Source organism: Coregonus lavaretus (genome assembly GCF_964263955.1).
Source record: "Coregonus lavaretus genome assembly, chromosome: 6".
NCBI classification, from domain to species: Eukaryota; Metazoa; Chordata; class Actinopteri; order Salmoniformes; family Salmonidae; genus Coregonus; species Coregonus lavaretus.
In genome coordinates, this window is record NC_139993.1 from 5,531,949 (window position 1) to 5,557,375 (window position 25,427).

General features: G+C 44.0%; 2 protein-coding genes across 3 annotated transcripts in view; one reads left to right on the forward strand and one right to left on the reverse strand.

The window, feature by feature from the left end:
• LOC311130939 (endonuclease V-like) overlaps positions 1 to 25,008 on the reverse strand; it is a 40,628-nt gene extending 15,620 nt beyond the window's left edge. The window contains exons 1-8 of one of the 2 annotated variants that reach the window (XM_084163755.1): positions 24,632 to 25,008; positions 18,761 to 18,932; positions 13,417 to 13,551; positions 12,499 to 12,538; positions 12,208 to 12,320; positions 7,691 to 7,759; positions 7,425 to 7,553; positions 394 to 468 (exon numbers count right to left, since the gene is read on the reverse strand). In XM_084163755.1, the coding sequence (XP_084019881.1) occupies positions 409 to 468; positions 7,425 to 7,553; positions 7,691 to 7,759; positions 12,208 to 12,320; positions 12,499 to 12,538; positions 13,417 to 13,551; positions 18,761 to 18,932; positions 24,632 to 24,675 (762 nt within the window). In that variant the 5' untranslated portion in view covers positions 24,676 to 25,008 and the 3' untranslated portion in view covers positions 394 to 408. The remainder of the gene's footprint in view (positions 1 to 393; positions 469 to 7,424; positions 7,554 to 7,690; positions 7,760 to 12,207; positions 12,321 to 12,498; positions 12,539 to 13,416; positions 13,552 to 18,760; positions 18,933 to 24,631) is intronic. The other variant, XM_084163756.1, reaches the window with a different exon arrangement.
• Positions 16,974 to 17,985, forward strand: LOC311130319 (UDP-glucuronosyltransferase 2C1-like; the record flags this gene model as incomplete). Its single annotated transcript, XM_084163051.1, has 3 exons — positions 16,974 to 17,049; positions 17,331 to 17,493; positions 17,751 to 17,985. 3 exons carry the CDS (start codon positions 16,974 to 16,976, stop codon positions 17,983 to 17,985), a joined length of 474 nt encoding a protein of 157 aa, XP_084019177.1.
• Positions 25,009 to 25,427: the final 419 nt, after the last annotated feature.

A 25,427-nucleotide genomic window follows, 5' to 3' on the forward strand; every position in this document is an offset into this window, starting at 1 on the left:
AGAGAGGCTGTCCTGGGATAACACCAGAATCTGGTATACCCCTGTAAGGACATTAAGGGCTCAGCACTGTGCTGGCAGCCTGGCACAGATCCAAAGAGTACAGAGAGAAAGAGGGAGACAGAAGGACAGAAGACAGAGAGAGAGAGAGAGAGAGAGAGAGAAACAGAGAGAGAGACAGAGAAAGACAGAGAGAGAGAGAGAGAGAGCGAGAGAGAAAGGGAGTCACATCAAAACCAGCAATATCTGTTTGAAATGTGATTGTGTTTTATCTCCCTCCACAGCATTGGGGACAGCAAAAGTGTTAGTATTTTTTAGCCACGGCAAATACCTGCAACGAGTGGTTAGACATTTTTTAATACCTCTGTGTATGTGTCTGTCTGCTGAAACACCTACCCGTCTCCTCTATGCTCAGGTGTCTGCAGCAGATGGGAAGTGGACACGGAGGTACTCTCTGGAGCGCATGTCTGCCTGCAATCCCAAAAAGATAGCAGAGGGGTTAACTTCTGCTGCTGTCAACAACACCGATTAGGCCTCGTCTTCCCACTATCATAAAACCACACCAACGTATTCTGCAATATCTCATTGACAATGCAAGGTCTCCGTGAATGTTTGAGTTATGACACTACACTTCTCAACTTAGGATCCCCTGTCCTCCCCCGCATAGGATTGGAAAAAAGCAGCCTAAAACAAATCAACAACAAGAACCCCTCCCAAAGACTTGCTGCATACTTCATCTCCACATGACAATGCCAACCATCCATCCATCAAATTGCTTTAAAAACTCATCTAGAACTGTTTATTTGATTTCCGACTAGCCTTTGTTCTTGCTACGTGACTCAGTAAGAGTCGTGGTTTGTGTGTGTGTGGGATTTGTTTGTGTGTGTGTGGTTGTGCTTTAGCTGTAAGTGTGTGTGTGTGTGTGTGTGTGTGTGTGTTTCTATGCGTATGTGTGCGTGTGTGTGTGTGGGGGCTTTAGCTATAAGTCATGGATGGTATAAGGTAGGTATGAGGATTTAGAATGAAAGGGGGTTTAGAATGTGTTTGTTTGGTAATGAATGTGTGGCCTTGGTAAAGCCCTGTTGTCAGTTACCTTAATGAGAACCGTCAGTGTGTGAATTCCACTGGGGATTTTTCTTCTCTATATCAATCAGCAAGGACGTGAGTCACTCCATTTGCAGCTAAAGCCCCTAGAATTACCCAGCACCCGTATGAAAACATGTGTACACACACGCTAGCACTTAGACAGACACCGTGCACACACACACACACACACAAAAACTTCACAACCCTAGAGAACACATCTTAAACAAATCTTAAAATACCACCAAAAACTTCACATCACAAAATCAGCATAAAAGACCAGTGTTAACTTTGATACATCTGGAGTCTGATCCAGTAGCTTTCGGCATGGAGACAGCTAAAATAACAGGTGGGTTACAACATCCTCATTATCATAACTTCCCCTAGCACTCAGCGAAGCACAGAGACAACACTCGGCTGATTTGTCACTGCTTTGGATGGATGTGGGAGAGAATGAGGGAGCAAAAGAAAAGAGAAAGAGAGAGAAAGAGAGAGAGATGTGGATGATGCATTAGCATGTGGTTGACAAAGGGAGAGGGAAAAGGTAGAGCCAACAGAAATGAAGGGGCCTGATTGAAGCTTTGTCCACCAGTCTCCCGTTGTCACCCATAGAGCTCTTACACTGGGCACAGGACTGGCAGGGTGTGGGTGCACAGGTGGACACATGGCAGTGGGCTTTGGCACAATTTCACACAAACATGTACACATGCACACTCACACACACACACATGCATGCAGACATGTTTACGCACACACACGCACATGCGGCACGCATTCAGACACACACTCAGACACACACTCAGACACATTCAGACACACACTCACTCTCTTTCTCTAACTCTGGGCCCTGGCCTCGTTCCTCTGGCCTGAGGCACGGCTATTGCTCTCCCCCTGCAGCCCTACAGCAGTTTGTCTGGCTACACTATCCCCCTCTTCCTCCCTCCATCTCTCTCCCTCCATCCCTCTCCCGCCGTCCCTCTCCCTTCGTCCCTCTCCCTCCGTCCCTCTCCCTCCGTCCCTCTCCCTTCGTCCCTCTCTCTTCGTCCCTCTCCCTCGTCCCTCTCCCTTCATCCATCTCCCTTCATCCCTCTCCCTCCATCTCTCTCCCTCCATCCCTCTCTTCATCCCTCTCCCTCCCTCCACCCCTCTCCCTTCATCCCTCTCCCTCCACCCCTCTCCCTTCATCCCTCTCCCTCCATCCCTCTCCCTTCATCCCTCTCCCTCCATCCCTCTCCCTCCATCTCTCTCTCTTCATCCCTCTCCCTCCATCCCTCTCCCTCCATCCCGCTCTCTTCATCCCTCTCCCTTCGTCCCTCTCCCTTCGTCCCTCTCCCTCCACCCCTCTCCCTTCATTCCTCTCCCTTCATCCATCTCCCTCCATCTCTCTCCCTCCATCCCTCTCCCTTCATCCCTCTCCCTTCATCCCTCTCCCTCCATCCCTCTCCCTCCATCCCTCTCTCTTCATCCCTCTCCCTCCATCCCTCTCCCTCCATCCCTCTCTCTTCATCCCTCTCCCTTCATCCCTCTCCCTTCATCCCTCCATCCCTCTCCCTCCATCTCTCTCCCTCCATCCCTCTCCCTTCATCCCTCCATCCCTCTCCCTCCATCCCTCTCTCTTCATCCCTCTCCCTCCATCTCTCTCCCTCCATCCCTCTCCCTCCATCCCTCTCCCTCCATCCCTCTCTCTTCATCCCTCTCCCTCCATCCCTCTCCCTCCATCTCTCTCCCTCCATCCCTCTCTCTTCATCTCTCTCCCTCCATCCCTCTCCCTTCATCCCTCCATCCCTCTCCCTCCATCCCTCTCCCTCCATCCCTCTCCCTCCATCCCTCTCCCTCACTTTACTCCTCCAGTGGGACTGGGTCTCTGGTTCAAGCTGAAAATGTCAAACAGAAATATATTAACATTTAGAAAACCTGAGGGCTTCGACAAGCAGCACCGTTTAACGTTACTGTAGTATCACCTCCACTGACGGAAAGAAAGTTCCCATGGAAACTAGGGGAAAGCACACCTGCAGAGTGAATTCGTTCAAAGTAACTTATTTTTCTGCAACATTATGAATATGAACTATTTCCACAATATTTCACACATATGACAAAATATTAATAACTGGTGATATTTGCTCAGGGATAAAATGCACGTTGTGCGGTGTGTAGGCTAGTTCAAATACCTGATAAGACGGTAGCTGGACACACGGTGCACTTGGGCACGATGCACTCAAGTAAATAGTCAAATGTTGAGTCACATCTCCGAGCCTTTGTCAAGAAATCTGACCATATAACTTGATCACCTGCTACAGTAGAACACACGGCATGCACTAACCACACTAACCACCTTAAGTGAGATACATTTGTCGCACTCAATCCCCATCCAGCCTCTATGATAACACAGCAGGAAGAGGACAGAAGTTAGTGTGATGACTCTGCTGGTGTAATTCCTCATAGTTAGTGTCTCGCCTCTCTCCTGCATTGTGTGTTTTCTGCGTCTGCACTGTCATTTGTTTCCATAGAGGAGAGGAGATGCAATGTACTGGATACAAGACCTGGGTTCAAATGCTATTTGAAATCATTTCAAAGCTGGGCTTGATTGAGCTTGCCTGGCTCAATGGACCAATAGAATAGTCCAAGAAAATAATTCCCGCCCATCTGACACTCCAGGCAGGCTTCAAACAAATGCTGAAAGTATTTGAGAGATTTCAAATAGTGTTTGAACCCAGGTCTGCAGTAGACTGAATGCGTTTGGGTTTGTTTGGGTGGGTGGATGCTGTTAATGTGTCAGTGTCAACAGACAGAAACACAAAGCTCTGTGGGGTTGAATTATTCAAAGGAGAGGAGAGGGGGAAGAGAGGGGGTGGGAGAGAGAGTGAGGGAAGGACAGCGAGAGATTGGAGGGGGGAGAGAAAAAGAAAGGGAGAGAGAAAGAGGGAAGGAAAGAGGGAGAGTGAGAGAAAGAGGGAAAGAGAGACAGACAGATGGTGAGAAATATGACAGGCATACGCTCCCACACAAACACATTAACAAAAGGAGTGAGAGAGACACAATAGGCATGAGTTTCTGTAAGCAGTCTGTGTGTGTAGCTGCTGCAGTAGGAAGAGAGATGCCCACAAAACAGATAAAAGCCTTCCCTTTAAACAAACACAGAAGCAAGAGTCTCAGCGGGGACACCGGCACACAAAACTACCATCAGCATCCCTTTACCTCCGTCTACAAAGACCCACCACGGCCTACTGCTAACGCTACCTGCAACAATCACTCACATTGAAATTCCATTTGTTACGGCAACAACCTGGGGAGCAGCAGCGCTGCTTTAGCATTTCCTGTTGATTCAGATGCAGAGCAGGGTAATGGATGCTTGTCTCAGCTCAGGGCTCTCAGGGCTGGAGGAAACACAGTGTTACAGGGCAGGTGTGATGAGCAGAGCAGATATCCAACCAGTGGTGCCATGGAGGATATAGGCATGGAGATAGGGTAGCACTAGAACAGCCACCCAGAGTGGAGTGCCTACTGTAGTTGCGGACTCCTACCAGAATCATGACATTTATACTCTGAGGTAAAATTTTACCTAAGAAATATTGCCTTTCGGTACATATTTACTGTTGAATAGAACGACTATTTCACTACAGAAGCAAGGCATTGTTCGTTTTAGTCGTTTTTCACCAGTCTATCCTTCTAACGTCGTTACCCTGTCTGCAGGACTGTGCGACACTGGACACATCATTGTGCTTTGTCTTGTCAACAATTCACCCCTTTGGGTACAATAAAGCTTTACTAAATTGAATTGATTACTACTACTAGCCATAACTGACTGGCAATGGTCAGTGCCACAAGACTGGCGATGTTCCTCAGCTGCAGTCATCAACTACACTGGTGAGTCCTCCTTCCTCCCTAAAGGAAAGAGAGTGTAGGTAGTATAGTACACTACTGTTATGGCTTTAGTTTTAGTTCCTTGTTGTCTATTAACAAGTTCATGTCTTCCTGTCAGTTAGTATGGATTTCTGCTGTCCGGAGATAATTAGCAGCCAAGCGGATGTGGCCGTAGACACACACACAAGGGCGACACGCGCACACACGCATGAACACACACACACACACACACACACACACACACACACACAGGGTCCACTGTGTGTGAATGGTGCGGTGTTAAGCATTGTAGGGCCTGCCTGGCCTCTCTCATCATTAGGTGAAAGGACTCCTACTGTCCATTAGCTTTGTTTGTGGCCTTATTAGGAAAGGAGGAGGGGAGTGTGTGTGTGTGTGTTATTGACACACACTTGTCAATCTTCCTCTAAGGGCTCTAAGACTGTTTACTCATGGAAAAGGTTGAATGTCTGCAATGGGCAACGCTGTCTCATGCTTTCTCAGTGACTGACAAGAATATGTGTGCGTGAATGAGTGTATGAGCAAGTGAGTGTGCATAATATTGATATGAATGAGTGTATTTGTTACAGTGAGTCTATGAGAGTTTAAAAGTGTATATGAGCGTGAGTGGGTGAGATGGAGAGCTTGATTATGTTAGTGTAAAAGCGTGTGTTCCTCCGCACTCAACACACTGTGCATACAGACTCTGCTGCAGTGCCTTCACTGCCTTCAGCCCTCTACACCACCAACTCTTCACTGCAGACTCCAACCATGATGTCATCTTTCTCTTTCATCTCTCTCTTTTAACTGTCGAGATCAGACAGACTGAGGGATTTTCTTTTTCTCAGGTTTAGGTACAGTGAGAAGGGGAGGAGTAGAAGAGAGGAATAAGAGAGGTGAGGAAAGGTAAAGGGGAGGAAATTAGATGAAAGAGGGGATGGGAGGAGAATGGAGGAGAGGAAAGAAAAGAGGAGAAGATGAGAGAAGAGAAGTGGAAAGGACAGGAAAAGATAGGAGAGGAGAAGGGGAATGGAAAAAGAGGCTAGGGGTTTACGTTTACACTCTGAACAGGTGCTGCTGCAACCTAGTTAAAATCACTTTGCTACAGTATGGTCCCCAACCCATCTAACATGTGCAGTCTACATACCCAGCTACTTATCCGAACCTGTCAAACCAAATCCCTACTTCCGGTGTCCCAAAACACCAAATTAACATACACGCTCCAATTTGTCCCTCTTCCTGAAAGCATAAACGATGCCTGTGCCCTTATTTGGCAACCCTCCGCCACCTGCTCCTGTGTTTGGGTCCCAACAGTAAACCGCAATTAAAACGCTGAGGAGCAGGAGCATATTGTTGTTTCCACGGCACGAGAAAATTTGGCAACCTGTCGTTGCTGGCTCCGAGCTATCATCAGTGTGTGTGTGTGTGTGTGTGTGTGTGTGTGTGTGTGCACGTGTTTGAGTGCTGGCTGGCAGCCGTACGGTTTGTCGAGGGTCAACCTTGACGACCGTCTGGAGAAAGAGAGAGAGAGGAGTAGAGAGAGGTGTAGAGAGAGAGAGAGAGAGAGAGAGAGGTGTAGAGAGAGAGAGAGAGAGAGAGAGGTGTAGAGAGAGGTGTAGAGAGAGAGAGAGAGAGAGAGAGAGAGAGAGAGAGAGAGAGGAGTAGAGAGAGAGAGAGAGAGAGAGGTGTAGAGAGAGAGAGAGAGAGAGGTGTAGAGAGAGAGAGAGAGAGAGAGAGAGAGAGAGAGAGGAGTAGAGAGAGAGAGAGAGAGAGGTGTAGAGAGAGAGAGAGAGAGAGAGAGAGAGAGAGGAGGTAGATGTGTGTGCGTGTGTGTGTGCAGGTGAAGAAAAAAGACAGCGAGAGACAGAGAGAGGGGTTGGAGAGAGCGAGACACAGCGAGAGAGAGAAAGAGAGAGAAAGAGAAAGAGAGAGAGAATGAGACAGTGAGAGAGAAAGTGAGTGAGTGAGCGAGCGTGTTTATGTGCGTGTGTGTGTGTGTGAGAGAGAGCACTGGGTGCAGTGCAGGGCTGGTTTTGACAGCAGCACGGTGTGTAAGGCAGATGAGTTATGCCACCACACTTATCTCTAAGGTAACAGCACAGTCTAGTGGTAGGAATGCAGAATAACACTAACAGACCGCAGGTGGAGATGAGCATAAAGTTAGAAAGAGAGCCATTTATAAACTTCAATGGCGCTGCCCATGCTACAACAGGCTTTGTGGCAAGTGCGACCTCTATACTCTCTATGAGAGAAGCATAGACAGACAGATTAACTTCCCATGGTGTCCCGTATTGATTTGCTATGTTCCTCCCAGCCATTTGACATTTGACAGGGTTTTTCTCAGTTGGCTTTCATTGATCGGACTGACTACTAATCTGGTGACTGAGTGGCTCTTTCGTATGCGTGTGTGCATGTGTTTGTGTATGTGTGGTAATGTGTTTATGTGTGTGTGTGTGTGTGTGTTGACTCTGTGTGTGTGTGTGTACCTGTCTGATAGGCTCTGGGACACGGTAGCGGCAGCAGGAGTGTGTGAGGCGCAGGGCCGTGTCCAGGCTGATCTTGTGGCCCACTGAAACATACACTGGTTTGGTACTGCTGTCAGAACTACGCAGGGCCTAGAAAGAAAGAGGGCGAAAAGGGATGGAGAGAGAGAGAGAGGAGAAAGAGAGCGACAGACAGAGGAGTGAATGTATGTTTAGAACTACTGATTATGTGTTCGTGTGCAAACAGTGAATGTGTGTGTGAGTCTTACCCTCCCCAGCACTTTTCCTGAGTCGGTAGTCAGAGGGAAGCTGTCTCCTCCCTTCTGCAATGAGGCAATCTGAGGAGGAGGAGTGGAGTCAGAACATCCTTCATGCACACTACTAGACTTTCAGTCAGTCTGTTTGTCCGTCCATCTGTGGCTGTCTGACTTTCTCTCTGTCTGTCTGTCTGTCTGTGCGTGTGTATATTTTTCTTGCAATAGCCTATCCGTCTGTCTTTCTCTCTCCCATCTCCTCGGTCTCTCTTTTCTTCGAGGGGAGGATGAGACCCTGACATGTTCTTCACAGCCCTGTCAGCCATGTTCCTGTCTTTCTCACAAGGCAACATGCTAGTAGCTGTCCTGTTCCCTCCTTGGTAATATACTATATACACAAAAGTATGTGGACACCCCTTCGAATTAGTGAATTCGGCTATTTTAGCCACACCCGTTGCTGACAAGTGTATAAAGTCGAGCAGTAGAATGGCCTTACTGAAGAGCTCATTGACTTTCAACGTGGCACTGTCATAGGATGCCACCTTTCCAAAAAGTCAGTTAGTCAAATTTCTGCCCTGCTAGAGCTGCCCCGCTCAACTGTTAGTGCTGTTATTGTGAAGTGGAAACGTCTAGGAGCAACAATGGCTCAGCTGCGAAGTGGTAGGCCACACAAGCTCACAGAACGGGACCGCCGAGTGCTGAAGCTTGTAAAAATCGTCTCTGTCCTCGGTTGCAACACTCACTACAGAGTTCCAAACTGCCTCTGGAAGCAACGTCAGCACAATAACTGTTGGTCGGGAGCATCATGAAATGGGTTCCCATGGCCGAGCAGCCACACACAAGCCTAAGATCACTATGTGCAATGCCAAGCGTCGGCTGGAGTGGTGTAAAGCTCGCCACCATTGGACTCTGGAGCAGTGGAAACTCATTCTCTGGAGTGATGAATCACGCTTTACCATCTGGCAGTAAAGTTTGGTGGAGGAGGAATAATGGTCTGGGGCTGTTTTTCATGGTTCAGGCTCCTTAGTTCCAGTGAAGGGAAATGTTAACGCTACAGCAAACAATGACATTCTAGACAATTCTTTGCTTCCGACTTCGTGGCAACAGATTGGGGAAGGCCTTTTCCTGTTTCAGCATGACAATGCCCCTGTGCACAAAGCAAGGTCCATACAGAAATGTTTTGTTGAGATTGGTGTGGAAGAACTTGACTGGCCTGCACAGAGCCCTGACCTCAACCCCATCGAACACCTTCAGGATGAATTGGAATGCCGACTGCGAGCCAGCCTAATCGCCCAACATCAGTGCCCGACCTCACTAATACTCTTGTGGCTGAATGGAAGCAAATCCCTGCAGCAATGTTCCAACATCAAGTGGAAAGCCTTCCCAGAAGAGTGGAGACTGTTATAGCAGCAAAGGGGGATCAACTCCATATTAATGCCCATGAATTTGGAATGAGATTTTCGGCGAGCAGGTGTCCACATACCTTTGGTCATGTAGTGTATATCTCATTTGAAGTGCATAGGATAGCGTGAGTCATCGGTCCGAGAAACACCGCACAATCCCGTCTTCACTCGACCTTAAACTTGAAAGCTAAAAATCGGATATTTCACATATTGGATGATGCACATATTGGATGATACACTGAGCTCTCATATCCTGTAATCAGCTTGAGAAACATTCTGATCAAAACGAACCATCCTCATCCCTGTTGCCAAGTCTGATGCTGTAACAGGTGTCTCATTGGAGATGATGAGGGTTTGAACTAATGAAAGCATTGATGTCCAAACCATTTCACTATAACTAATTATAATACAGGACAGGTAGGGCCCATCTGGTGGTGTCTAGGAGACCAGTGTGTCTGTGTCAGCCGCCCTGGGCAGTAGGACATGAGACAGGCCAACCATCAATAACACAGTGGTTTGACTCAGTGCCAGAGAGGAAGAGGAGGAGGGAGAAAGAGTGCAGGTCTGGGAGAACAGGGAGAGGGAAAGATAATGATGGGATATCGAGAGACGGCAGTTGCAGAGAGAGTAAAAGAGAGAAGAAGGAGTGAAAGGAGTGAGAGAGAGCTGGGAAACCGAGCGGAGCAAAAGAAAGAAGCGAACAAGAGAGAGGAATTTCAGCCACAGAGCAGCAGACGGGTGCAGCAGCTGCCGTGTGAATGGACTGAAGCCTCTATCCATCTAGCACTCTCATTCAACAGGCCTCAGTGAGTCACTCCCTGGCAATACACACAATAGAACCACTGATGGCCTGTACACCTGAATGTGTTGCAGTGACGCATAACACACACATATGTACACGTGCACACACACACACAATGGGAGAAGACCAGTGGCATGTCCATACAAACCTTTAGCCCATAATAAGACACAGGGGGTAACAGGGAGACAGAAATGTGATGTCACCGTGACAACAGAGGCTCCATGATTACAGGAACTTCTATAAACGCCTTCATGTTTAAATCCCATGAACAATTCAAGTAAATTGCATTGCGATGTTTAAATTGACATTTGGATTGGATTTGAATTGATTGTCCAACAGTAAACCTCTTGGGCGTCATCGCAATGTTACGAAACACTTGGACATTTCGAAACCCTAGAGACACATTGGATTGACATCTCCTTTACTCTTGATGTATGAACACATATTCCCCTAATCTAATTTCAGGTGAGAGCAGTCGGAGGAACAAATATGACTCATGTTGCATTGATGTGATTAATGAGCAAAAACAATTACACACATGAAGGTTTAACGCTACGCTAGTATCTAAGCAATATTAAAGTCAGGGAGGTCACATCTATCATTCTACAATCCGTAGTGAGTCATCGTTTGAAAACAGATCCTGACGCCAAGTATCAAAATCAAGATAAGAGGTGTTCTAATGTTTCATTTAAAATAACTGGAGCGTCGCTAGCTAAAAGCCAGAGGGAAATGTATCTGGATGGCTAAAAGCTACCTGATACCTTAATGAAAGCCAAGAGCAAACGCTTTAGCTAACAGTAGCTAACTGACAGATATTGTATCAACAGCTCAGAAATCTCAGCCACTGCAATCCACACCGTGGCTACAGTAGTTTGGTTAGCGAGGCTTATGCTATCGCTATCGTCTGTGAGACGTTAAGAGTCGCCTGAGAGAGATCTAATTAACTTGGGAGCCGCAACCTGTTTCTCTGGTCATAAACAGTGCCAGTGGAAACCTAATCTGAGTCTAAACAGAACAGCCGTTAGAGCTAAAGCAGAGCTGAGGGACATCGAGGTTTTTTCACAAAGTGTTATGTAAGATTAGTGCGCTACGCTAACATAGATGTGCGTCGTGGGGACCGTTTGAGCTGCGGTTACTGCCTGGTAATTTAGTTTTTAGGGTGTGGAGCCGTTTGGCAGTTGATTGCTGGTGGCGTGTGTTCTGGGTACTGCGCTAAACTCCCATGGCCTTTTACTATGGAAATCTGTTAGCATTGTGGTCACATTAGTCATATTAGTGCCATGTCTGTCTGTCGGTCTCCCTCTCTCTCATTCCAAATCCCTTACCTCCTTTACCTCTGTCATTACTATCACCCCTCCATCAGTCATTACAGACACCAAACCATCCCACTATTGCACTGCCTTGTTGCAAGCCTGAAGCATGCAATTAATTTCCTTAAAATGTAATTATTTGTGACTTTGGATTGAAATTTTCCACAACGAAACAAAGGGAACATTTGCATAATACGAATTGCTGCCAAATTGCTTTAAAAAATATATTTACTGGAGACTTCTCCCACCAGTATTCTCTTCAATAAGAGCTGGTTTACGGTTTTCACCAACAGGTTTTTGCTCGACTTGTATAATTACTGTTCAAGCCACAGAAACACTAGGGAGAGAAACTGTAACATCCCACAATAAAACATTACAATAGATCCAGGCAAGAAAACACACTACCTTAAAAAAATGTGATCACAATAGAATGATGAATAATGCATTGAGCTCTCTGTACTCCAATTTCATTACAGCTACAGTACGACTAAGAGTGAAAAATTGAGCACAAAGGTAGACAAGATCCCACATAAATGATTCATGAAGATTAAATGAACACTAAAACCTTAGGCCTATAATTATTTTGCTTTTTTCAGTCAAGGTTTCTTGTTCTCTACTACATAATACAGCCACAGGAAAAGGGACCATACCACCGAGGATGGTAAGTGAAGTCTGTCAACAACAGAAGAGGAGGAGAAGAAAACCTTGACAAAAGCTTGACATTGGAGATCAGACATTTGTTCAAATGCAGCCATACTGTAGGTGGGCTACAGTTCAGTAGTCCAATGCCAGTTGAGATCTCAGTTGAGTGCTATCCATCAGAATGTGTTAACTAGTTGATTATTGTAAAAACTAAAAACGAATTAAATATAACTAGCGACACCCCGCCCTTACGGGCATTCAATCAATGGAAATTAGTAATTTGATTCAATGCAATTCCCCCCTCCTCAAAAATGTGTTTATCCGTTCAGCATTTTGGTCTCTAGTAGTGTGAAATGTGAGTGGTGGAGCTCTCACTTGTGACTGGTGTTCCTCGTTCTTCTCCACACCCTGTACCTGCAGGAGGTTCTTGGCCACACCTATACAAGGAAGCCCTGACAGAACTCCCAGGTGACACGCCAGGCCAAACTCTGGAAAAAAGACAACCCCATATGTATAGTATGGGACGTGACCGTCACAACCAGCTTAAGTCTCAATTCTCATACGTTATCCTATTTAACAGGCTGGTTGAGAATGCACGTATATAGCAGGCTACTGTTAGTAGTAAATGCTATTAGTAGACAGTATGTAGCCTGTTCCACTACTCACCTCTGTAGTGGAACAGACCATTCCCATCCACCAAGACCACCTATTGGGGGCAGATACAGAAAGAAGCAACGTGAGAGATGAGCAAGTCTCAAAGCAGCTCTCTGCTGTCCCTTGTACTTAGCATGAGGTCTTTCTTCATTACAGGCTAACTAAAGGAGAGTTTTCACAAAACTTAGTGAGATTTTATTGGATGGATGTATTGAACTATGCCAACCGCCCATTCAGTGAATTCTTACAGTGCCAAGGTGGTTGTACAGGCATATTTCTTCTGTGAATCATAAGTCATGAAGAAATCATTGTAGGAGCTGTACATAAAACAGCAGGTACTGGTCTGTCAGTGCCCATGGGTAAATGTCAGTGATAAATCCATGAGGGTAGTGTGTGTGAGTTAGGCAGAGTGTGTGTGCGTGTTTTGCGTGGGAGAGGTGTTTTGCGTGTGTGTGTGTGTGGACAGGGACCCGACTTGAGGTGGGAATGAGTGATTTGTGTGGGCTGTGACTAACACAGGAGAGTGGGAAGGAATGGATGATAAAGCTGACTGGAGTCACATCGTGGGAGAGGAAGATAGAGGGGATAGGATAGCTGAAAAGAAAGGTATTAACACATTGAGACGTATCGCTCCGAGGTGAACAGTTAAACAGTTGGACACAGCAAACCGACAACATCAATGAAATTGTACTATTTTTCAATGAAATTGTACTAATTTTCTATGAAATTGTACTAATTTTCTATGAAATTATACTAACCTTTAGTCTCAACAAAAGTTAGACATTAGTCTGAGACATTTCAGAGTGATATTTAGTTTCAACAAAATTGAGACATTCGGGTTCTCGGAGTATAACAGTAACTAAGTCAGTTAAACTGCAACATCTCCAATGCCAATGATAAGCCAGGTTGTGTGTGTGGCCAGGCCCTGACCTGAGGTAGCAGGCTGGGCTGGGTCGTCTCCAGGCGCTGCAGGGCCTCCAGCAGATAGGGGGTCTCCCTGAAGGCCAGGAACCCTGAGATGTAGGGGGCGGTTAGGGTCACCATCTGACTGTCCTCATACAGCAGCTGGTAGTGGGCACAGGGAACAGACAACAGAGAACACCGGCATAAATGTGTGCCCGTGTTATATCTAATACATTGCCTTCAGAAAGTATTCATACTCCTAAACTTATTCCACATTTTGTTGTGCTACAGCCTGAATTCAAAATAGATTAAATATGTATTTTTTTCTCACCCATCTACACACAATACCCCGTAATTACAAAGTGAAAATATGTTTTTAGAAATGTTTGCAAATGTATTTAAAATGAAATACAAAAATATCTAATTTCCTTAAGTATTGACACCCAATACTTTGTAGAAGCACCTTTGGCAGCAATTACAGCTGTGAGTCTTTCTAGGTAAGTCTCTAAGAGCTTTCCACACCTGGATTGTGCAACATTTGTCCATTACTCTTTTCAAAATTCTTCAAGCTCTGTCAACTTGGTTGATGATCATTTCTAAACAACCATTTTCAGGTCTTGCCATAGATTTTCAAGTAGATTTAAGTCAAAATTGTGACTCAGTCACTCAGGAACATTCACTGTCTTCTTGGTAAGCAACTCCAGTGTAGATTTGGCTATGTGTTTTAGGTTTTTGTCCTGCTGAAAGATGAATTCATCTCTCAGTGTCTGGTGGAAAGCAGACTGAACCAGGTTTTCCTCTAGGATTTTGTCTGTGCTTAGTTCCATTCCGTTTCTTTTTTGTTTCTGAAAAACTCCCCAGTCCTTAACGATTACAAGCATACCCATAACATGATGCAGCCACCACTATGCTTGAAAATATTTAATATGGTTGCCATAACAAAGGGGTTGAATACTTATTGACTCAAGACATTTCAGCTTTACATTTTTTATTAATTTGTAAACATTTCTAAAAACATAATTCCACTTTGACATTATGGGGTATTGTATTTAGGCCAGTAAAAAAAATCTACATTTAATCCATTTTAAATTCAGGCTGTAACACAATAAAATGTGGAAAAAGTCAAAGGGTGTGAATACTTTCTGAAGGCAATCTTGTGACTCTACAAACTTGTTGGATGCATTTTCAGTTTGTTTTGGTTATGTTTCAGAATATTTTGTGGCCAATAGAAATGATTGGTAAATAATGTATTGTGTCATTTTGGAGTCACTTTTATTGTAAATAAGAATAGAAAATGTTTCTGAACACTTCTACATTCATGTGGATGTTACCATGATTACGGATAATTATGAATGAATCGTGAATAATGATGAGTGAGAAAGTTACAGACGCACATATATCATACCCCCAAGACATGCTAACCTCTCACCATCATCAATAACAGGGGAGGTTAGCATTTTTTTGGGGGGGTGTATGATATTTATGCCAATGTAACTTTCATCTTTATTCACGATTCATTCATTAATCGTTCCCTAAAATGGGGGGACTACGTACAAAAAGTGCTGATATTTCTAAACAGTTCCCCCGATATGGATGAAAATACCCTCAAATTAAAGCTGACAGTCAGTCTGCACTTACCTTATAGTCATTGTATAATTTCATTCCAAAGTGCTGGAGTACAGAGCCAAAACAACAATACATATGTCACTGTCCAAATACTTTTGAACCTCACTGTATATACAAATATATAAACAAAGAAAGAGAAACTATTGTGCACAGCAGTGTGTCTAGGTCCAGGTGCTGGTTTTGGCAGAAACTAGCATTAAAAAACAAGAGTATATACCGCACCCTGAAAAACGTCAGGTGACCGACCTTGACTTAAGTGCTTACGATCGTTTCACTGCAAATATGAAAAATAAATAAGCCTGTCGCCTGTTTTTTTTCAGTGTGCGGGTTTTCCTTTTTTTAAAATCTAAATACAGTGGGGAAAAAAAGTATTTAGTCAGCCACCAATTGTGCAAGTTCTCCCACTTAAAAAGATGAGAGAGGTCTGTAATTTTCATCATAGGTACACATCAACTATGACAGACAAATTGAGAAAAAAAATTCCAGAAAATCACATTGTAGGATTTTTAATGAATATATTTGCAAATTATGGTGGAAAATAAGTATTTGGTCACCTACAAACAAGCAAGATTTCTGGCTCTCACAGACCTGTAACTTCTTCTTTAAGAGGCTCCTCTGTCCTCCACTCGTTACCTGTATTAATGGCACCTGTTTGAACTTGTTATCAGTATAAAAGACACCTGTCCACAACCTCAAACAGTCACACTCCAAACTCCACTATGGCCAAGACCAAAGAGCTGTCAAAGGACACCAGAAACAAAATTGTAGACCTGCACCAGGCTGGGAAGACTGAATCTGCAATAGGTAAGCAGCTTGGTTTGAAGAAATCAACTGTGGGAGCAATTGGATGATCCAGAAGAGGATTGGGAGAATGTCATATGATCAGATGAAACCAAAATAGAACTTTTTGGTCAAAACTCAACTCGTCGTGTTTGGAGGACAAAGAATGCTGAGTTGCATCCAAAGAACACCATACCTACTGTGAAGCATGGGGGTGGAAACATCATGCTTTGGGGCTGTTTTTCTGCAAAGGGACCAGGACGACTGATCCGTGTAAAGGAAAGAATGAATGGGGCCATGTATCGTGAGATTTTGAGTGAAAACCTCCTTCCATCAGCAAGGGCATTGAAGATGAAACGTGGCTGGGTCTTTCAGCATGACAATGATCCCAAACACACCGCCCGGGCAATGAAGGAGTGGCTTCGTAAGAAGCATTTCAAGGTCCTGGAGTGGCCTAGCCAGTCTCCAGATCTCAACCCCATAGAAAATCTTTGGAGGGAGTTGAAAGTCTGTGTTGCCCAGCGACAGCCCCAAAACATCACTGCTCTAGAGGAGATCTGCATGGAGGAATGGGCCAAAATACCAGCAACAGTGTGTGAAAACCTTGTGAAGACTTACAGAAAACGTTTGACCTGTGTCATTGCCAACAAAGGGTATATAACAAAGTATTGAGAAACTTTTGTTATTGACCAAATACTTATTTTCCACCATCATTTGCAAATAAATTCATAAAAAATCCTACAATGTGATTTTCTGGATTATTTTTTCTCATTTTGTCTGTCATAGTTGACGTGTACCTATGATGAAAATTACAGGCCTCTCTCATCTTTTTAAGTGGGAGAACTTGCACAATTGGTGGCTGACTAAATACTTGTATTCCCCACTGTATATAATTTCACAGAACTATCACTTTAAAGCCGTACTGATTCTGGTACAAAACCTAATGGCTCTGATAAATAGAAAATTATCTGAATCTACAGTTGCCCATCCCTACTCTACACCTTGATAAGCATCCCAACAATAGGCGGGCATGATAAAATTCCATTATATCACTTGTGCAAACAATCCTTCAAATACACAGAGAGGATACATTTCTTATGAAATTCTTCAGAGAACAAAATGCTCATGTTGATATACTTTCAAAGATTCAAGAAAGTATGTGTGGTACGGTAAGAGCAATGGTTGAGGATAAAGAACAAATGAAAAGCCTTGTGGAAGCGAGGTATGACATTGTGCTCACAGATCCTGCATGGGGTCGGGGAGTCTTACTGGCGCATTTTATTAGATTGCCTTTAGTTAACAGCACTCGTTAGACCACAGCTGGTATAGCCCATTTTGCTATTTCTCCCTCACCATTGTCATTTGTTTCAGTTTTTAGATCAGGTTTATCGGAGGATATGAATTTCTTACAGAGGCTCAGAAATATGTTTTATGGTATTATGGTTTACCAGGAAATTGTAGAGTTCGATCTATACTATGATGAGCTTTGTGATAAATACTTTGGCCGAGATATTATTACACATCGCTCCGTTCAGCTGACCTATGGTTGATTCGCTCAGATTTTGTTTTCGAGTCTCCATGTCCAACTATGCCAAACATTGTACACATTGGTGGCTTCTACTGTAAGCCTGCTCAACCGCTCTCCACAGAGCTAGAAGAGTTTGTTCAGAGCTCTGGAGAACATGGGGTCGTTATAATGTAGTTAGGATCCTTAGGCTTACGAGGGATGTATCCACTGAAATTGCTTCTGCCTTTTCCCAGATGCCTCAGAAAGTCATGTGGAAACATGTTAGCGACAAGCCCTCCATTATGGCTAACAATACCCTCCTGGTAAAATGGCTGCCTCAGTCTGACCACCTTGGTCATGACAAGATCAGAGCTTTTGTGTCACATGGGGTTACAAATGGTGTCCAGGAGGCCATTTACCATGGTGTTGGGTTTGCCACTGTTCCGAGACAATTTCACAATCTTCTCCGGCTGGAAGAGAGAGGAGCCGCCAAGGATTTAGACATCGGCAGTTTTAATAGAGGGATCTTTCTTCAGGGCTTGCAGGACGTTCTCCACAATGGGGCCTACAAGTCCAACATGCAGAGGCTCTCCAGACTGCACAGAGACCATCCCATGAAGCCACTGGACAGGGCCGTCTACTGGATCGAGTTCGTCATGAAAAAGCTGCTGACCTGCGCATGATTGAGGAGGAGTGGTTGTAATACTGCAAAAATGCCTGTCATTGTCAGAATTTTCATTTAGTATTTTACAATCTTCTATGTTAATTGTCATGTGAATGTCACACAAATTACTGTAATTCAGAAAATTACTCAGATATTCATCCTTGGATATTCAACATTATTTTAACTTCAAGCAGACAATTTGTCAAAACTAATTGTGTCTCTTGGCTATACTGAAATTGTTTGGGCTTATGATGTGAATAAATCCAATAAAAAACTATGGGAGAGACTCTGGGTAAATTATTGTGTCTGCTCTGACTGGGGAACATTTAATTAGCCTTAGTATAATAACATTACAACAAAATTGGTCCATGTATCAACAAAACAAGCTGGCAAATATTATTAATTATGATGGGTTGTGTTACAGAATGTGTTGACAGCCCTTGATGGAGAATTAGGGTCGGGTCCAATAGAGGGAGTGGAACGGTTAAGAATGAAAAATAGAGGCAATGAAAAGTTGAGGCAAGACTCATGGTCACAAACTGCTAGGATGACTGAACAGACATGGCCTGTATGTCAATACCTTCAAGTCACTTCCTTTCCTTGTCTCCTTTCCTTGATCCACACTAATACAGAAGAGCTATACAGGTGAAACACAAAAAGAACACCATCTTTCTTTCATCCAGTATGCTCAAGCAGTGCTTATGAGGCAGAGGAGAAAAGGAAACCAATTTATAGCATTAAGATACAGCCCATGGTTAGCATTAGCATAGAAATGGTTTGAGTCAGTGCCTTACCTCTAGGTCTGGGTAGCTGAGTACCACTAGCTGGGCACAGGCGTTGACATCATCTCCTTTGATGAACGACAGGTCCACTCCTCCAACCCTCTCCAGCCCGGTGAAGTCTGGACTTCTCTGCCAATCCTCTGTGTCCTCCTCCACCACCTGCTGCCTCAGGCTGGCCTGTTCACTAGGAGAGAGAGAGGAGAGAGGGTGAGAAAAAACAACAAAGGGTTAGGGCCAAGGGGGAGAGGTAGGGAGCAAATTTGGACCGGCCAACAGTGGATGAAGACTTCTACTAGTAATGAGGCATTCTACAGCACTGGTCCCCATACACCATCAGCTTGGCTTCTACATCTCTACTGTTAGACACAAATCCACGAAGGATGCGGCGCTGGGAAAAGGGACATGATACCATTATCAGTGACGGTCACAATAGATTCACAAATCAATGGCTGAGAGAGGTAGCCTATACTGGCAGCATTCCAGGGTTACTGTTGGCAGGAAAATTCTCTTGCAGAAAGGTCTCACCTCACCTGCCCAGTTGCTGTGTCCCTCTGCTGGTGTCATAGGGTAACTTCCTACTGTTCTCCCACGACAACCCTACCTGCACCTCACCAGGGCTATCCAGTATTGAACAAGGATAACTATGCCTACATTCAGACCTTTCATATGGTTATGTGGTTATGTGGTATCCCATGCGCACAGTTCATAGGGTTCAAAACACCAACTTGTGCAGGGCTGGCTCCAAGCATAAGTGGTCGCTTAGGCCCTCGGACGCATTTTCACATGACCCTCCCTTTGTCCTGCAAAAAAAAAGAGCGTTCTTTATTTATTTTTTTGGAACTCAGTCTGGGTCTCAACTTACTGTTGAATAGTAGAATACACAAGGTGCAAATTCGAAATTTGGTTGTGCATCAGCGGTTTTTCTCTTGTTCTGTCAGTTACTGACAGTCACTCAATTAGCCATGTCAGCTAACAATTTTTAGATTGCTAAGTTATTCTAGCCAGCTATCATTGCCTAATACCGACCGGGCACATGCCCAGGGGCCCTGACCTCCAGGGGGCCCCCATTGATGTTGTTAATCACTCTCACTCAGATATCATTCATGTTGCATACGTCATGGCAAAATGTGTTGAATTGCAGGAAATTAGCTTTAAAACTGCAAAGATGTGTCTCTGCCTCATGGCAAAATGAGTAAACGTGGATATCGAATTGACCACTTCAGCATGGTTCTGTGGCACAGTCGATGCCACGCAGGGCTACGGGCCAGAAGGTTGAGGGTTTGCTGACCACCACTGACGAGCTCACTCTCCCTGCCTGTCTCATTACACTACGATCAGAGACGGCTGCAGACAATGATCATCAGCTAGGGGGAAATCAGATTTTCAACATTTTGATGCTATATTTATAATTGTAAACTGGGTGGTTCGAGCCCTGAATGCTGATTAGCTGAAATTATTTTTTACTGTTCTAATTACGTTGGTAACCAATTTATAATAGCAATAAGGCACCTTGGGGGTTTGTGGTATATGCCCAATATACATTTTACATTTTAGTCATTTACGCTCTTATCCACGGCTAAGGGCTATATGCAGGCACACTGTGTTGCATCATGCGTAAGAACAGCCCTTAGCCATGATATATTGGCCATATCCACACCCCCTCGTGCCTTATTACTTAATTATATAAAACATATGCAACGTTTTCCACCAACAAGTTTCTGTGCCATTGCACCACACACAACCAATAAGTAATGCATAACTGCATACCGATTACCGACTTCATCGTGGTTTACGTTTTCAACACTACAATCAAATTGATTATGTAAATCTCGACAAACAGAAAATAGATCCCTCCCTACTCAGTACCAAAGGCTTGGCTTGACAATCTATGAATGTAATTAAAATGTTTGATGTTTTGTAAGAGAAAGGAAAACACCCTATGGGATCGTGCCAATACGGTTACTCCACTTGATAGGAATTGTATCATTACATTTTACATTTACATTTTAGTCATTTAGCAAACGCTCTTATCTAGAGCGACTTACAGGAGCAATTAGGGTTAAGTGCCTTGCTCAAGGGCACATCGACAGACTTTTCACCTAGTTGGCTTGGGGATTCGAACCAGCGACTTTTCAGTTACTGGCTCAACGCTCTTAACCGCTAGCCTATCTGCCACCCTCATCATGGCTCATATAGCGAGGATTGTGACAGTATAATGGTTTTGGAATGACAGGGACCAGGGACCAGGGTTTGAGTCACAGTTAGGGTACCCCCCCCAATCCACTATATTAGTGTCAGCTGTTGGAGAGCACCATTGAAAGTATGTCCCAACTGAGTTTTAGTCACAGTACATTTTTGTTAGGCTAGCGGCGTTACTGTCAGGTTTCTGTACTGCACATATGATGGACAGAGTATGCAAAACAAATGTGCACCCCATTGATACAAATAATAATGATATCATTCTGCCAGGTAGGCCTACTTTGCAGTCAACATTTAATTAGGAAGGTTTTTTGGGAAAAACATTGAAAATGGACTGTTTCAGCATGAAAAAAATAGTTTCATATGAATTAAATTAGTCATTGTTTTATGTTTGCTTTTTTTCTATTTTGAGAAATGTAAAGAGGGGCATCCGTTATATAGTAAATTACATTTGTATGGCCTAAACAAGATCAGTAGGGAGCTTTTTGAGCTGCGTGTCTTAAGTATTCTTTCATGCGCAATGATGCACCTGGCCTCTCCGCTGCCTATCAGCTACAGTGGCTTGCGAAAGTATTCACCCCCTTGGCATTTTTCCTATTTTGTTTCCTTACAACCTGGAATTAAAATGGATTTTTTTGGGGGTTTACATCGTTTGCCTACCACTTTGAAGATGCAAAATATTTTTGGGGGTGAAACAAACAAGAAATAAGACAAAAAAACGGAAAACTTGAGCGTGCATAACTATTCACCCCCCCAAAGTTAATACTTTGTAGAGCCACCTTTTGCAGCAATTATAGCTACAAGTCTCTTGAGGTATGTCTCTATAAGCTTGGCACATCTAGCCACTGGGATTTTTGCCCATTCTTCAAGGCAAAACTGCTCCAGCTCCTTCAAGTTGGATGGGTTCCGCTGGTGTACAGCAATCTTTAAGTCATACCACAGATTCTCAATTGGATTGAGGTCTGGGCTTTGACTAGGCCATTCCAAGACATTTAAATGTTTCCCCTTAAACCACTTGAGTGTTGCTATAGCAGTATGCTTAGGGTTATTGTCCTGCTGGAAGGTGAACCTCCGTCCCAGTCTCAAATCTCTGGAAGACTGAAACAGGTTTCCCTCAAGAATTTCCCTGTATTTAGCGCCATACATCATTCCTTCAATTCTGACCAGTTTCCCAGTCCCTGCCGATGAAAAACATCCCCACAGCATGATGCTGCCACCACCATGCTTCACTGTCGGGATGGTGTTCTCGGGGTGATGAGAGGTGTTGGGTTTGCACCAGATGTAGCGTTTTCCTTGATGGCCAAAAAGCTCTATTTTAGTCTCATCTGACCAGAGTACCTTCTTCCATATGTTTGGGGAGTCTCCCACATACCTTTTGGCGAACACCAAACGTGTTTGCTTATTTTTTTTCTTTAAGCAATGGCTTTTTTCTGGCCACTCTTTCGTAAAGCCCAGCTCTGTGGAGTGTACGTGTCACGACTTCCGCCGAGGCTGCCTCCCCTTCTTGTTCGGGCAGGTTTCAGCGTTCGTCGTCACCAGCTTACTAGCCACTGCCGCTCCATTTTTCATCATTCCATTTGTCTTGTCTTGTCAATCACACACACCTGGTTCTTATCCCATCATTAGTCATTGTATAAGTGTTCCCTCTGCTTCCCTGTCTGTGTGGGTGATTGTTTTAAGTGAGATGAGTGTAGCTCGGTTGAGCTACCTGTATCTTGTATTGCCGGGGTTATTTTCCCCGTGTGCATTTATTGTGTTCCAGTGCTTCTGTTTACGCACTGTGTTGTTGACGCTATCCAGCGTAACTGTGTATTACGGAATAAACTCTGTGTTCTGTGATTTACCCTCCTGCGGCTGACTCCTTCAACTCACCTTCTCACAGTACGGCTTAAAGTGGTCCTATGGACAGATACTCCAATCTCCGCTGTGGAGCTTTGCAGCTCCTTCAGGGTTATCTTTGCTCTCTTTGTTGCCTCTCTGATTAATGCCCTCCTAGCCTGGTCCGTGAGTTTTGGTGGGCGGCCCTCTCTTGGCAGGTTTGTTGTGGTGCCATATTCTTTCCATTTTTTAATAATGGATTTAATGGTGCTCTGTGGGATGTTCAAAGTTGCAGATATTTTTTTATAACTCAAATCTGTACTTCTCCACAACTTTGTCCCTGACCTGTTTGGAGAGCTTGGTCTTCATGGTGCCGCTTGCTTGGTGGTGCCGCTTGCTTAGTGGTGTTGCAGACTCTGGGGCCTTTCAGAACAGGTGTATACATACTGAGATCATGTGACAGATCATGTGACACTTAGATTGCACACAGGTGGACTTCTGAAGGTAATTGGTTGGACCAGATCTTATTTAGGGGCTTCATAGCAAAGGGGTTATTTTTTTCATTTCACTTCACCAATTTGGACTATTTTGTGTATGTCCATTACATGAAATCCAAATAAAAATCAATTTAAATTACAGGTTGTAATGCAACAAAATAGGAAAAACGCCAAGGGGGATGAATACTTTTGCAAGGCACTGTATTCCTCTGTTCTTGTGGATTTATATAGAAAATTGGAGCAGCTTTGAATGATTTTGTGTGTGGTATGATTGCTAGTTAGCCTATTGCAGATCTGGACAAACAATCCAGCTACCACTATTGTCACTATGGATAGAGGGCAGGATAGAGTGGACTGTATAGTAAGCAGGCAGAAAAGCGTGGTGCATAAGGGAAGTACAAAAACACCTTGATAGGGGAAGCAGATGAGGAAATTTGGCTATATGGAAGAAATTCTATAATAAAACCAAAATGGGGATTGTAAAGCAGGGGAAAAAATGCACTAACAGTTGTGGAAAAAGTACCCAATTGTCATACTTTAGTAAAAGTAAAGATACCTTAATAGGAAATGACTCAAGTAAAAGTGACCCAGTAAAATACTACTTGAGTAAAAGTCTAAGTATTTGATTTTAAATATACTTAAGTATCAAAAGTAAATGTAATTGCATAAATTTACTTAAGTATCAAAAGTAAAAATCATTTCAAATTCCTTATATTAAGCAAACCAGATGGCACAATTGTCCACACGCGAAGGGATGAGGAGAGCGCATGGAAGCGAGAAGTAATACAACGTGGCTGTGTGTTTATGCGTGATCAGGGGTGTATTCATTCTGCTGATTCTGTTGAAAAACGTTTCTTAAACGGAAGCAACCTCATGATGAGTATAGGGAAAATTTGAGTATCATGTAGTAGCCTAAACCTATCGCTGTTACATTAAACTGGGTGAATGGAATATGAATGACAGTCATCCAATATGCTGTAATAGAAATAAGGCCATGCTCATGAAAAAACCCCCGTCCTCCCTCATCTTAAATGGCACTGACCGCCACTACTCCACAAGCCAGACAACTGTTCTGCCTCTTGGCTGGTTGAATATGAACTTGAGACCCTTACTTTTTATACTGTAATGTCTGGCTTTATTTAAACTAACTAGCTAGAAAGCACTGTAATTGTAGCTACCACCGGGTGGACTGTTTCGCTAGCAAATTATGTGAGCTACAGTAGCTAGTTGTCACACCTGTCTGTGGTGTTCTAATCAAATGACATTTGACACAGGTGAGGAGGAGCAGCGCGTGCTCCTTTTCGCTGCGAAATACAGTTTACATATAGCCATTTTATTATGTCAAATTGAGAGGAGAAACGTGTCTGACCTTTCCCATTTCTTGACCAATTCTTCTTGAGGAAGAATAGACATGTAGTTATTCGAAGTGAACAAGCAGAAGTGTCAAATTATTGCAGCGAAGACCTTCTTCCGTGTTGTACCCACTGACAGAAGGAGAAACCCAGACAGGGGCTATAAAGCTGAAGCGTTCGTTTTCTCACCACCAAAGATGGCAGTGAGAGGAAGTACAGTCGCGGGTAATGGGAGAATATGGAACTAGGTGAAACTGGGCCGACATTCTGCTAATTTTTTCATCAATGAAACATCTGCTCTCAATACATTTATGTTCCCAAAACTATAATATGTTACGAAAACAGTGCACTGAGTTTTATAGACTTGATGCTTTGCCAAAGTTTTAAAAATGGCGTTGTTTAGAAGGAGTGCAACGTCGAATTGAGTTTGTGCACATGCGCACTTCAGAGGAGGCGTTCCCTAACGAAAATATGCAAATACTTGCTGCAACGCGCCAATAGGATCTCGCTAGCTCGTGCTTGGCTTTGCCCACCTCCTTGCGTGTTCTGCCCACTATACTGCATTTGCTCCCACTGTAAACCACACAAATAAGCTGTCTTGGGTTAGTTATAAATATATTTGGTCGTACTTTGTGTTGTTTCGTGACGTCTCTCCATGTGGGCAGGACAAAGGCGGAACCAAACAGCTCTTGCCGCGTTCAAAACAAATGGAAACTCGGAAATCTCCGACTACAGTGCTTTCAAGAAACCTGGAAATAGTTTTGAATGATCATCCAAGTCGGAATTCTAAGTCAGAAACACGGGCATCTTTCT